At 33.0% G+C, this 15,611-nt stretch overlaps 1 protein-coding gene across 2 annotated transcripts in view; it reads right to left on the bottom strand.

Annotated features, from left to right (window-relative positions):
* LOC149776746 (rap guanine nucleotide exchange factor 4-like) overlaps nt 1-15,611 on the bottom strand; it is a 272,232-nt gene that overhangs the window by 14,666 nt on the left and 241,955 nt on the right. For both annotated transcript variants that reach the window (XM_089941417.1, XM_089941418.1), the window contains 5 exons: nt 8,134-8,312; nt 6,607-6,697; nt 5,810-5,948; nt 2,747-2,811; nt 2,149-2,203 (listed from right to left, as the gene is read on the bottom strand). In XM_089941417.1, coding sequence (XP_089797543.1) covers nt 2,149-2,203; nt 2,747-2,811; nt 5,810-5,948; nt 6,607-6,697; nt 8,134-8,312 — 529 coding nt within the window. The remainder of the gene's footprint in view (nt 1-2,148; nt 2,204-2,746; nt 2,812-5,809; nt 5,949-6,606; nt 6,698-8,133; nt 8,313-15,611) is intronic.

A 15,611-nucleotide genomic window follows, 5' to 3' on the forward strand; every position in this document is an offset into this window, starting at 1 on the left:
GAGGATACATACTACTGACGTGTATGGAGTTCTACTGTGATCACAGCTTGCTGTCTTTAATTAGAGGATACATACTACTGACGTGTATAGAGTTCTACTGTGATCACAGCTTACTGTCTTTAATTAGTGGATACATACTACTGACGTGTATGGAGTTCTACTGTGATCACAGCTTACTGTCTTTAATTAGTTAATACATACTACTGACGTGTATGGAGTTCTACTGTGACAACAGCTTACTGTCTTTAATTAGTGGATACATACTACTGACGTGTATGGAGTTCTAATGTGATCACAGCTTACTGTCTTTAATTAGAGGATACATACTACTGACGTGTATGGAGTTCTACTGTGATCACAGCTTGCCATCTTTATTTTAGTGGATATATACTACTGACGTGTATGGAGTTCTACTGTGATCACAGCTTACTGTCTTTAATTAGAGGATACATACTACTGACGTGTTTGGAGTTCTACTGTGATCACAGCTTGCTGTCTTTAATTAGAGGATACATACTACTGACGTGTATGGAGTTCTACTGTGATCACAGCTTGCTGTCTTTAATTAGAGGATACATACTACTGATGTGTATGGAGTCCTACTGTGATCACAGCTTGCTGTCTTTAATTAGAGGATACATACTACTGACGTGTATGGAGTTCTACTGTGATCACAGCTTGCTGTCTTTAATTAGAGGATACATACTACTGACGTGTATGGAGTTCTACTGTGATCACAGCTTGCTGTCTTTAATTAGAGGATACATACTACTGACGTGTATGGAGTTCTACTACTGTGATCACAGCTTGCTGTCTTTAATTAGAGGATACATACTACTGACGTGTATGGAGTTCTACTGTGATCACAGCTTGCTGTCTTTAATTAGAGGATACATACTACTGACGTGTATGGAGTTCTACTGTGATCACAGCTTGCTGTCTTTAATTAGTGGATACATACTACTGACGTGTATGGAGTTCTACTGTGATCACAGCTTGCTGTCTTTAATTAGAGGATACATACTACTGACGTGTATGGAGTTCTACTGTGATCACAGCTTACTGTCTTTAATTAGTGGATATATACAACTGACGTGTATGGAGTTCTACTGTGATCACAGCTTACTGTCTTTAAATTTATGGTATGATACAAACAAGTAAACCTAATCAAAGTATGTTTCAGTTGATGTAATGCCAATTTACATAATATTCGACTGTGTGTAGGGTTGAAGTGATGTCAATTTATACAATATTTTACTGTGTGTAGGGTTGATGTGATGCCAATTTACAGAATATTTGATAGTGTGCAGGGTTGAGGTGATGCCATGTTACATAATATTTGATAGTGTGTAGGGTTGAAGTGATGCCAATTTACAGAATATCTGATAGTGTGTAGGGTTGATGTGATGCCAATTTACATAATATCCGATTGTGTGTAGGGTTGAAGTGATGCCAATTTACAAAATATTTGATAGTGTGTAAGTTTGATGTAATGTCAAGTTATATAATATTCAGTAGTGTGTAGGGTTGACATGATGCCAATTTACATAATATTAGACTGTGTAGGGTTGATGTAATGCCAATTTATGTAATATTAAATGGCTTGTGGGGTTGATGTGATGCCAATTTACATTATATTTGATTGAAGTACTGAAAATTCTGATGGCTTGGGCAGTTGATATGATTCTAATGTACATATGATCAGAAGAAATAACTCTAGAAATAATGCTATTCACCATATTTTTTTCCTATTGTAAATTCACTGCTCTAAATACTCTTTATCATATTACTATAATTTTTAAATTTAAAAAAGTCAATAGAGAAGGTGTATATGTTTCAGATATCTTCTAATGAAGTATTGTTATGATTTCCTTTTATAAGTATTTTCTACTAGGATTCTATTATTACTATCAACAGAGTAATATCTAAGGGAGATAACTACCATAAGATGGAAACGAGTACCTACCTAAGTTCATTCCTTTGATAAATAAAACTTACTGTCAAGGCTGATAATGTGAACTTTGTCACTAATTTTAGTAAGACTATACAGTATTTTACTATTGTTATTAATTAAAAATTTAGTATCCCCAAAACACAAGTAATCTAGAAGCAATTATAGGCATCATGGTAACCCGTGTCAAGACCTACCCAGAGGGATCATTCTGCAAAATCGGATCGTCTTCAGCGTTTGAGCAATCATGTGCTGAAAGACACAAAAAATACATAGCTCATGTACTTGTTTTTCTTAATGGAATTGAGGTTTCAGCATTTTTTATTTAATTAAATTTTTTTGATTAATGGTGCTGAAGAATAAAATTAGGGATCCAACCTTCCGAATGCAAATAACATTTGAATTTTAATAGGCAGATTAACTGTTTAGTTTCTCAAAATGTACAAGAAAAGTTGCAAGAAATCACAATGCAGATCCCAATTTTTTTTATACAACAGATCTTCCATAAACTGTAAACCAAATATGAATTTAAAGGAGGCTATAGGAAACAAAATATGTGACAAGTCTGCAGAGGAAGCATGGCTACTTATCAGCTGATTTAGGAAAATTTACATGGACTCAAGTAGCACCACATTTTTTCTTAAAAAGAAGACTGATCGACTGAGGTACCTGAAGTAGTCTTTTGTTTCTCCACAGAAAGAGAATGGACTAACTGAATAAAATTTGTTTAATAATATTTATTTAAAAAGAACATCCTTCTTCAAATAAACTAAATGAAGAACAAATATTACTTACTGTTTTTTCAAAGTTTACCAAACCATCAAAGTAAGTCTTGTTCCCTTCATGAGTGAACGTCATATCTGTACCAGAGGAAGAATTCATAAAAATCTTCATAAATACAGATATGTTGGAGAGTTTGGAACTTAAGAATTTTTATATATAGTCTTAAAACAAAAGAGTGCTATGTTTAAGGAATTAAAGGTAGAAATATTAATTGCTAATAACAATTCTTTTAGAATAGCAGAGTACAATTAGTAAAGAAAAAGAGAAATATAAAGATACTCTTCATTTCTTGGTATTAGATATTTTAACATCATACTGACAGAAAGAGGCAAATGATTCAGCAAAACTTCAAACCAAATCTATACACACGCCATCATAGTCACTTGCAAGTATTAAGAACTGACAGAAAAGAACTGAGAAACATTCAAGCACTGTTTTCATTGTAATCCAAGTAAACATTAAACAAATGCACTATCCAAAAATGGCAGAATGTTCTTTCACAATATAAACTGAACTAAATCATCAATACTGTGAAAAGTAAGATATAACAGGCACATTATATGACAGCTATAAGTTTTTCACTTCAGTCTGGGTCAAAGATCTGGGTGCATGCTATACACACCAAATTTACAGAGTGCAATGTACTTCTGTGAGGAAAAGATTATGAGAGAACTTTGTACAATGAAGAGAATGTCCCAAGTGTCTTCTGGTTAAAATGTTACTTTCTGTAGAGGCAGTTTCAATCAAATGCATATTGAAAAAAAAGAAAATTGTTTATTGTTTTTAAAACTATGCACAAAAATGAGCTCCTATGCAAAGAAATTCAAGTTGTCTTTTTTCTCAAATGTGTTTATGCAGGTGAGTGGGCAAAGGCAATAAACAACACAAGAAAATAAATGCAAATAAAATAAGGAAGGATTTCCTTTCTAAGGGAATTGCATATATTATCTATAGCCGAAAAAGGTATGTGGATATTAGTTTTAAAGCCCACTGTAATAACAGGGAGGGAAGATCAAAATCTAATTTGAAAGTAATTATTACATATATATTTCCCCATAACATTCTTGTATTTGTTTCACAAATTGGTAATTGAACACTGAATACAAAGGAATACTATGATTAGCAATACAGCAATCAATAAAACTGTAACTTCTGCATCACATGCAATGTAGCTGGATAGTCCACTGGTATCACCATCATTATTGCTGAACCACATCTTGATCCAGAAAAAGTTTACAAGCTTACAAGTCAAACAGTATATATGTTTGACAGTACTGTGGTGTGTGTGAATGTTCAAACTAAAATTCTTTCCCAACAGTAGTAGTTTTCAGTGCGACTTTTATGTCACTGTAATTTGGTTTTCAATGAAGGTAGATAGGTACATGTATACCTCAGCATGTAACAATTCATATAACTGACAATAACATAATTTAACACTGAAACAAACTGGAACAATCAGCAACATAGTTACTTAAAACGTGGACTTGTGTGAGCACTCTGCAGAAGAAAGTGCTTGCAAACCAATGCTATGTGATACAACACAAGGTAATAATGACAAAATCGTGGGAAGTTTTGCTTTCTCGTTCTCTCTAAATATGAATACAACACTTTTAGGCTAAAGTTGATAGTAAAACGTCACTTCCCCTCCCAACCAAAATTATTTAAATTTTCATAAAGAGTGTCATCCACATCACTGCAATCATTTGCCGCTTCAGTGGTGTCTTATATTTTGATCATTGCATGTCAAAACTCAGTTTTTAAAATCAATTTTTTCTACTAACCAGCTCTCATCATCTTTTTTCATTTTGTCATATTTAAGGCCATGATCTGCAATGCCTAAAACTTCAATATGTCCCATAGAGATGTATATATTTTCAGCGCTGTCCACCATTGATCTCCCCTCATCAAAACTATGTTTGAAATCAATTTTTCGATAACCAGTTTTTATCAGGTTGAACTCTGTTCATTTTTATTTAGTAAGGGTAACAACAATTCTCACTACCTAAAATGTAAATTGTCCACATGAAATTGTCTACATTTTCAACTAATTCATCAAACACATCACTGCCTCACATGCTAGTTCAGTGCAACAGACCACCCCATCACCTGGGGCCCTAACATTTTCATAAAAGATACTTACAATACATAAAAAGAGGTAAAAAAAGGAATTACTGGGGCCCCAACATACGGGTAAGAGAGCCTCAACTTTCATAAGATCAGTCAGAAAAGGAATTGTTGGGGGAGATATTTCGGTAATAGGAGATAAGAGGCATAAAAAAAACATTGGGGGAGACATTCTGGTGTTAGACTTGTGCTTCATAAGAGGTATGAATGGATTACTGGAGGAGACACTTAGGTAATAGACTCACCCTTCATGGGAAGAGACATAAATGGAATTATTGGGGGAGACATTTAGGTAATAGACTCATCCTTCATGGGAAGAGACATAAATGGAATTACTGGGGGAGACATTTAGGTAATAGACTCATCCTTCATGGGAAGAGACATAAATGGAATTATTGGGGGAGACATTTAGGTAATAGACTCATCCTTCATGGGAAGAGACATAAATGGAAATATTGGGGGAGATATTTAGGTAATAGGGACTCATTGTTTATAAGAGGCATTAAAAACTATTGGGTGAGACATTCTGGTAATAGACTCACCCTTTATAAGAGGTATAAAGAGTATTACTGGGGGAGACATTTAGGTAATAGACTCACCCTTCATGGGAAGAGACATAAATGGAATTATTGGGGGAGACATTTAGGTAATAGACTCATCCTTCATGGGAAGAGACATAAATGGAAATATTGGGGGAGATATTTAGGTAATAGGGACTCATTGTTTATAAGAGGCATTAAAAACTATTGGGTGAGACATTCTGGTAATAGACTCACCCTTTATAAGAGGTATAAAGAGTATTACTGGGGGAGACATTTAGGTAATAGACTCATCCTTCATAAGAAGAGACATAAATGGAATTATTGGGGGAGACATTTAGGTAATAGGGACTCAATGTTTGTGGGAGGCAATACAACATTATTGGGGGAAACATTTTGGTAATAGACTCACCCTTCATAAGAAGAGGCATAAATGGAATTATTGGGGGAGACATTTTGGTAATGGAAAGTCTATAAACTCTGTGATTCCTGGATGGATCCATCAGGGTCTCAAAGTCAGCAAACATCTTCTTAAACTTCCCTGGAAGCTTCTGAAAAAAAGAATTTTATAACAAACTGAAAGTAAAATGGTGAAATCAGTATCAGCTGTCCATGTGCATGTTCCACTGTAGAAGAGTACTGACTCAAACTCAATGCATAACGTACAATGGATGAGTACTGACTCTGTGAAAACTCAAACTCAATGCATAACGTACAACTTTAAAGTTTTGAAAATATTATCCTGAAAGGATCTTGCAAAAAATTAAGAAAAGCAAAAAATTTTTATCACAATTAACCTAATGTAAGGCCAAATATGGTTTCTGCTGATGATAAACCATAAAGCAAATTAAGAATTTGTCAGAACAATTGTTTCAAAATGAAATATATACAATGATCTCAAGCATTATTTAATTAAACCCCACAAAAATTGGTACAAGATTCTCTTAACATTGTTTGGCATCTAATTTGCTTCTCTATGGTGAACTGAGCAGGGACAAGTGTTAGAAATATAATGATATATATATAGAAACACACACATACATGTATAAACACACTAGTGCATGGACTAAAAGTAAAACCATATTTAACCATCTACTTCAGTGTTTAAAACTTAAATGAAGCATGATTGTTTTTATTTTCATTAATGGAGCAATTAAAAGGTATTTATACAATTCATTAAAAAAGCTGAATTGCAAATTTTCAGCTTACCTCCCATGTCTGTGACAAACGGCTGACAGCGATGTTACTTAGTCCCATCACAATGGCAAAGAAAGAATTGAGATTCTGATGTTGTTTACAGCTGGGAAAAAAAAAATTAGTTACACTACAAAAATCTGTGCAAATCAACTGCTGAATCGCTGTAATGCACACAGTTACTGCATTTGATAACACATTCTTAAAATAAAAAGAAAACTGTATATCTTTATTTCAAATTATATGTTTGTACTGTAGTTTTGCAGTTTGTACACGATACTAAGGTATATGCTTGTACTGTATTTTGACTATCTTTATTTCAAGGTATATGTCTGTACTTTATTTTTTCAGTTTGTACAAGATACTTTGGCATATTAAAGCCAATCCAGGACAATACTTTACAACTACATTCTTACATGTTTCAAATATAAGACAGCATTTGAAATGCTATCTTTCTCCACTGTTATTTAAAGGTGAAATAGCAACAACAATATTATCTACCTTGTGTAAATTTATTAGAGGGAAGGAAGTGATTTGACGTTCTCAACACAAAAAGGTGGGAAATATTTATTCCACTCAGTAACATAGCAATAAACATGATATTGTATGTACAAATTATGCTGGTAACGTATCAATAAACTTGATATTGTGTTTGGAAATAATACTGGTAACATAACAACAAACTTGATATTGTGTATACAAATAATACTGGTAACATAAAAGTACACTTGATATTGTGTTCTACTGAAGAGACCAAAAAAAATAATAAGAAAGATTTAAATAGATTCACAGAGAGATAACATACTGACACAAGTAAGCATAAAATGGAACTCAGATCCAATGGCATACAGACATGCTTAATCATTTAAACAACTTATATTTTTTTTGTTTGTTACCTTATTAAAGCTTTTGTCTCCTGCATCTTCCATAATGGTTACTCACTGATAACCATCCTGTTTGGGCATAAAGAATTTTTCAGCACATGTCATTGTCTTTTTTGTGTCAAATGTGCTTTATTATTAATACCACATACTTAATTTAACAAATCCATTATTTCATCACTAATCTCCTCACTGATAACAAGTGATTATCAGTCACTAGTTAAGAGTGAGTGCAGACTTGATTTCTAATTTTATCCTTTGAGATCCCTCAACTTGTGTGATAAATGATATCCAAGGTAAGCGTTACTCACTGCTTGTAAGTCACACAAAAAAATCACAGCATTTATTTCTCTTAATAAATATACTATGTTTACAAGGACTGACTAAATTCTGGATATACTCATTTTTCAGTCAAGTCCAAAATGTGCAGGCAGAAATGTGTCTATATAGTTTGTTAAGAGTAATGAGCAGAACAAATAACAAAGACCCTGATCTGCTAGCAATTATGGAAAGGCACACCAGGGTCTTTGTTATCTGCAGTTGGATTTATAAGCAAGTATATATGATAAATAAAATAAAAGTAAATCGAATCTTTTCAAGTAACAGCAATTAAGTATACACATGAATGCCGAATTAGTTGATAAATTTAGGTGATACTTACTAAGCTGCCAGTTTAACAAACTTTCTAAGCAGAGAGACACGTTTACTAAGATTTGCTGTAAGCACCATCTCCGTGACAACCCAGTACTGGACCTCGTTGAATCTTCTCAGAAACAGGTCAAGATTTGCTGTAATTTTCTTGAACTTGTAACGTCCGAACACTTGATAGATTAGCTCGAACTAAAATAGACATGGCAAAATCAAGCCAAAGACTTTTACATTTTTGTATGATCTATTCTAATTACCATGCAGTCTTCAGTTAATCAACTTTAATAAGTAACTGACCTGTGGTAACTCAATGGTTAGTGAGCTCACTCAAGACCAGAAGGGTGTGGGCATGAATCCTGCCAAGACCAAGCCAGGTTTGCTGTTGTGGTGTACATCTGGCTAGATACTAAAATGCCATGGCATGAAATAAACTTTAATGTGCTGATGGGCTGTTTAACATCATTCTGTCAAGCAACCAATTATATGAATCATATCCAGTGTACAAATTTGTGGCTTAGATATTTGTACTTTTATAATAAATGGTTTTTAAATGTGGATATATGAACAGATGTATACAATATATGTAATAATGAATATCAAAATAATGACTATAATGAACAAGAAAATAATGACTAATCAACATTAAAATAATGGTTATAATGAACAACAAAATAATGACTATAAGCAACATCAAAATAATGACTATAACGAACAATAAAATAATGACTAATCAACTTCAAAATAGTGACTATAATGAACAACAAAATAATGACTACAATGAACAACAAAATAATGACTATAATGAACAACAAAATACTGTAGTATCATCAATTTTCATGGGGACTGATTTTCGTTGTTTTTTGTTGTTGCCCCGAACTGCAAATTTAAATCCCCAATGAAAAATGAGCAACGCAGGATGATGCCCCCCTTTTCTAACAGTGTTTCATTCCTAGAGATTAAAACAGCTACTACTATTCGATAAATTAAGGTCAATACTGTAATCTGGTAAATAAATATTAACTTCTACATGTGTTTGTTTTATTGTTTATTTTAACCTTTTAAAAAAGAATTATAAATCGTTTTATACTGTTTCAATGCACAGGTTCGAGAGCTGTAATTTTATACCTGCTGCCCTCAATTGATACGTGAGGTAAGTAAGGATAGAGAGAAAATAGAGTAAAAGCATAAGGTATTCAAACAATAGTAATACTGAAAATGAAAGAAAATATAATACAAAATAACAGTATATAAAAATTAATTTAATACTTATTCAAGTCGATCCTTCATTTGAGTACAACTGTTGTTGAAACATTTAAATCCTTGTGAAAGCACATTTCATTTTATCCATGCAATTTTAATCCAAAAGAACAACAATCCTGTAAAATACTATAACTATTTCTTGAAACACTATTATTAATGAAACACTGTGTATATACACTAATTACAGCAGAGTATTAAAGCTCATACTTCACAGATTTCTGGACAAAGCCACTGTATCAACATTGTGTCAATCAAGTCACATGGTACTCACAAATGCTTCTCAGGTAAATAATCCCCAAATTGCTGAATTAAACAAGTCCAGCTTTCTCAAAACCACTGACAATTAGGTCCGATCTTTCATTGTCGCATGAGCTACAATTATCCATTCAGTGTGAATTGGCTTGATTAATGAGGTTGCAAGGTTTACTAATACTGTGCACTGATTGTCATCAGTAACATCTTCTTTTTCCAAAATGGCGTTCCTGACCTGTTTAGCATACCACTCGTGGAAGTGCGACTTTAATTATTCTTTGTACTCTTTATTTACTGTCAAGTCTAGTAGTTAAAGTGGGTCTGTACAAGAGGCACACAAAACAAAGGAGTGATTCCACTGTCTTTCAGCTTTGTTAGCATCTTCACACTTTGGTGGGCTCTAAACACATCAAATATTGCCACTGCTTGCTGATTACATTGCACAAGGGGCAGCTGGTCATGTGTTTTGTTTCCTTTTGGAATGATGACATTATCCACATAACATATAATAGATTCTTCGTTACTCCAGTGTGAGTCTGCTTGAGTCACATCCCAGTGGTCAGGGAAAACTACACCCTTAGGCAGGCATCTGTCAGTCTTCCCTGCATAAATGACTTGTGGGGGCAGGAGAGTTCCAGATTTTGCTTTTGCAAGGAAAATTGTAATCTGCCTCTTGTCATCAAGTGCAGAAACTAATACTTGCTTAGATCCACAGGCTTCCATCATCCAGACGCCATCTGGCACCCAATCTGTCTTACTACAAAACAGTCTGGAATATTGTGCTGTTTCACTACAGTGTTAACTTTCTCTGAGAACGTTTTCTTAATGTCTTCTAAATCATGGGGCAGCTGTTTTATGCTTTTTGTTCCTTTACGCTTAACAAATCCCATACGGCGAAGTAGCGACCTCACCCAATGCTTGGTGATGCTGATGTGTCCACCGTAATGTGCGTGCTGGCTGCGAGCATGCTTGGTGATCACAGCCTCTGCCCCAGCCATTACAATCCTAATATTGATTAATCCTCCATTAATTCTAACTTTCTTGATCCAATCTTGTATCTCTGCATCAGGCATGCTTCCTAGCATCAAAGGATTTCTCCAGGTGGTTTGGGTAAATTAAAAAGTTCTTGCCCATCTTGCTTTTTTAACTTTATGTATTGGCCCCGCATACTCTGTACAGTGGTCTCACTTATCATACAACTCAGATTGCTACTGAATTTGCAGGCTACCTTGGGAACACCATTATCGATGGAGTATCTGAATATCTTTGCCCGGATTTCCTCGTTATAACTGTTGTACTCTCCTTGCTTTCTTTTCTGGGACAGTGACTGAAGCAGGGGTTCTATTGCATCATTAGCTGCCTGGTAAGAAAGCGCCTGTGCCGTGTTTGCAGCTTCTGATGGGTTAAGAAGTCCAGGAGCCGAGGGGGGTCTAAGTTGAATTTTACCACTCTTAAGTCACTGTTTTAATGCCATGATCATCAGAAAGTACTGATGGTGCAACTTGATGGACAGTAGTTTAAGTAAGAGTTCACTCATATGTATTTTAATAACCAATTGGACTAGTGTTGTTAGCTATGTCAGCTTCCTTTGATGTTGAGCACTCAAACGAAAACATGGCAAAAGTGATTAATCTTGACAGGTATTTTATTTGTGCTCATAGAAATGAAAGTATTGTTTTAGTGTTGTCGGCTGCATTGGCTTCAAGTGATGTTATTCACATGGTCGAAAACATGGTGTAAGTATTGAACTTGCCAGATCTTTGATTTGTGCTCATACAGGTGGTAGTATTGTTTTAAACATTAATGTGACCGCCGTTTGTGTCGGCATAATTTTATTCTTTTGTATTCTCATTTGGGGTATTTATAGAGGTTAAACCATGAAATTAAATACCTATTAAACACCTAATAATATGCAAACTTTGACATGCAAAACCACGAATTAAAGTACCAACGAAAATGCCTTTTTTTAAAATACAAAACCACAAAAATTGAAAACAACAAAAATAAATGATACTACAGTAATGACTATGATGGACATCAAAATAATGACTATAATCAACATCAAAATAATGACTATAATAAAAATAATTAAAAATAATTAATCAACGTCAAAATAATGACTATAATGAACATCAAAATAATGACTATAATGAACATCAAAATAATGACTATAATCAACATCAAAATAATGACTATAATCAAAATAATGACTAATCAACATCAAAATAATGATAATAATCAAAATAATGACTATAATCAACATCAAAATAATGACTATAATAAAAATAATTAAAAATAATTAATCAACGTCAAAATAATGACTATAATGAACAACAAAATAATGACTATAATCAACATCAAAATAATGACTATAATCAACATCAAAATAATGACTATAATCAAAATAATGACTAATCAACATCAAAATAATGATAATAATCAAAATAATGACTATAATGAACAACAAAATAATGACTATAACCAACATCAAAATAATGACTATAATCAACATCAAAACAATGACTATAATCAAAATAATGACTAATAAACATCAAAATAACGACTATAATCAAAATAATGACTATAATCAACATCAAAATAATGACTATAATCAACATCAAAATAATGACTATAATCAAAATAATGACTAATAAACATCAAAATAATGACTATAATCAAAATAATGACTAATAAACATCAAAATAATGACTATAATCAAAAAAATGACTGTAATGAACAACAAAATAATGACTATAATCAACATCAAAATAATGACTATAATCAAAATAATGACTAATAAACATCAAAATAATGACTATAATCAAAATAATGACTATAATCAATGTCAAAATAATGATAATAATCAAAATAATGACTATAATAAACATCAAAATAATGACTATAATGAACAACAAAATAATGACCATAATCAAAATAATGATTACAATGAACAACAACACAGGATAAAATAATCATTGTAACTTTAAGAAGTGAAAAAGAGCAGACCACTCAGAAAAGAGCAGACCAATCATAAAAGAGCAATTTAAATGTTGGCAAAACAAATTTAAAGTGTTTTAAAGTAAAAGGAGTAGATCAGAAATGATTTCAAATGCTAATACATGAACATGTGATCTTCAAATGTAAATGTGACTACATATTTAATGATAGAAGTATATCTTTATTGCTATATAATCTTGTTTTAAGATGAATGCATACAATATTTTAGCAAAAACTATTAATAAAGAATAGAATATATGTACAGTGATTGTGGTTATTTTTCGTTAAATTGTTCTGAAACTGGACCTTGGAAACTGGTCATTTTGAACAAACTTGTTGTGAGAGACCACCTGTCATGAGAGACTGTTTTGGGGTGGGGGAGCAGAAAGGGCAGTCTCTCATAACAGATTTTACTGTAATAAACATTTCTAGGTCAACAGGTGCATTGGTTCAAAATTTAATCCGCTAGATGGTCAACTGATTCTAAGAAAAAGATTTGTCTGAAGGTTTCTCTATCTGAAATATCTTCAGCCAAATTTTGATGTCAGGCAACACATGTATAAAATTAAAAGACCTTTAAAAAGTTAAATTTGGTTAAATTTTGTTAAACATTTTTCTTGAGGAGTAAGATTTGTGTCTAAACATAAGTCATATTGGATTGCTAATCTGCATTCTTCTTACAAGCTGTAGAGACTTTCATATATTGATGCCTCTTGTAGAATTTAAGTTGTTTAAAGCCTTCTATTAACATTAATGCTGGCCACATGAATGACAGATCAGCATTATTTGTGCCAAGATTGAAAGGCCAGAATGTTCTTCATCAAATTTGGTAAAATTCTCTTTACCAAATTTTAAAGAAGAAAAGATTCCAAAAGCCTACTAATACTGAGATAGGAAAGTCAGCTTTAAAACATCTGTAATCTGAACACAAAAACAGGAATTCTTTAAACTTAATCCAGCAGTTGCTTCTTGGTGATAGAAGTACTTAGGCAATCTTTCACCAAACAATTATCAAATAAAGTACAAGCGTCTCTGAGATCTAGATATACCAGTGTTCATTCAAGCTGAAGTTTCTATACATAAAGTTTTATCTGACTGTAAAATTTAAATCCGATAGATGTGATGGTGTAATCTGAACTTAAATATAGGAACGATTCTGCCAACATCAGAATGGATGGCATCTCAGAAACAAGTAACTTTACAGCTGTTCTTTTTTTGTACTAAAGATGGATATTCTTCAAGGAATCTCTGACAATAGTAACTGTGAAGTTTTTTATTTGATGTAAAGGGGCCATACTTGATGGCATTTCTGAAACCAGTAACTTTAAATTTTATAAGCTTAGTAACAGTTGCTGTACTTGATAAAGATCAGAATTACTTGTACAAATCTAAAAGTACTTGATACCAGTATGTGTTCAGTAAAACTTGAAAAAAAAAAAACAGTTCAAAGTTTTTCCATTTTATAAACAGTGGCCATAATTTAATAGCAGATCAGTGTCATTTATGCAAATTTAAAAGCCATTTTGCCATGGTGCTTTCTATAAACATTTGGTCAAATGGATTAGTCATTGCAAGGTTATATTTTGGCAGCGGGACTTTATTAGATGGCAAATCAGCATAATTTTTAAAAACCTGAAATGACTTATATCATAACTCTCTATGCTATTAAATGGTCCAGTGGATTTTGAGAAGTTTAAAATAGTAAATGTTGGTGGACATTGCATGATTGATGCATGACTATCCTGTAACCATATGGACAATGCATGACCATACCATAACCTTATGGACAATGCATGACCATACCATAACCATATGGACAATGCATGACCATACCATAACCTTATGGACAATGCATGACCATACCATAACCTTATGGACAATGCATGACCATACCATAACTTTATGGACAATGCATGATCATACCATAACCTGATGGACAATGCATGACTACACCATAACCTTATGGACAATGGATGACCATAACATAACCTGATGGACAAATGCATGACCATATGACCATACCATAACTTGATGGACAATGCATGACCATACCAAGCTCATGAATGCATGACAAAACCCCAATCTCACTTACAGTCAGGCAAGTTAACAAGAGTACAGTGAATGACACATGTTTAATAGTCATCTGTGTAAGAACTTGTAGGGCATTGCTGGCTCTAGAGATTATTTAATAATGGATGTTGATCCTCTGGATCATCATGGCATTCAAAACCTGCCAACCCTGACAAGACCATCTCAGTAAGGCAGCTGATTTTTTCTGTAAGTTTGAAAAGTTTTCAGTAAGGTGTAACAAAGTATCATAAAATGCTATTGTAAAGCTGGAAAACATATCTGAAAGTTTGGTATTCAAAACATGCTGCAACAGTAAACATTATGTTCAACTGAAAAGTTTGAAAAGTACAAGTAGACCTTATTTATCTTTAGCACAAACTTCAGTACCAAACCCTATGCAGCTCAATGGCTTGTTGCTATCTCTCAAGTTGATGTAATTCTTCAAAAAATTTTCCATTTCATATGACAACGGCAATCCTATCTCCCACTACAAGACATACACGAAGTGGCATGTGATGTCAAATTAATGTAATTGTGTCCTTTTCTGCTTTAATTCACAAGAATCTGAATATTCCTTTTTATTATTCTGTTTTGATTATTAACACTTTTTAAGAGGATTATTTTCCCTTTTGTCTTCAACATGCATCATATGCTGGATGTCCCTTTAAAAACAATTATATAATCATGTATAATCATACATGCAGATGCTTTGTATGAAAAAATATGTGCAGTTCAAAGCATCTGAGGTACTGCTGTAAATTCCACTAATTCTAATTTTAAAACCTGATCCAAATCAAACAAGGATGAACTATTTATCCAGATTTTTAGGCAAGAATATTTTTTTAGTAGGTTTTGCTTTTATGCTGCAAGTATGTATTTTAAAGGTAGTTTTCTTAAGACTTGAGGCAAAAT

This window comes from Sinohyriopsis cumingii, chromosome 18 (genome assembly GCF_028554795.1).
Source record: "Sinohyriopsis cumingii isolate HCF-2022 chromosome 18, ASM2855479v2, whole genome shotgun sequence".
NCBI lineage: Eukaryota > Metazoa > Mollusca > Bivalvia > Unionida > Unionidae > Sinohyriopsis > Sinohyriopsis cumingii.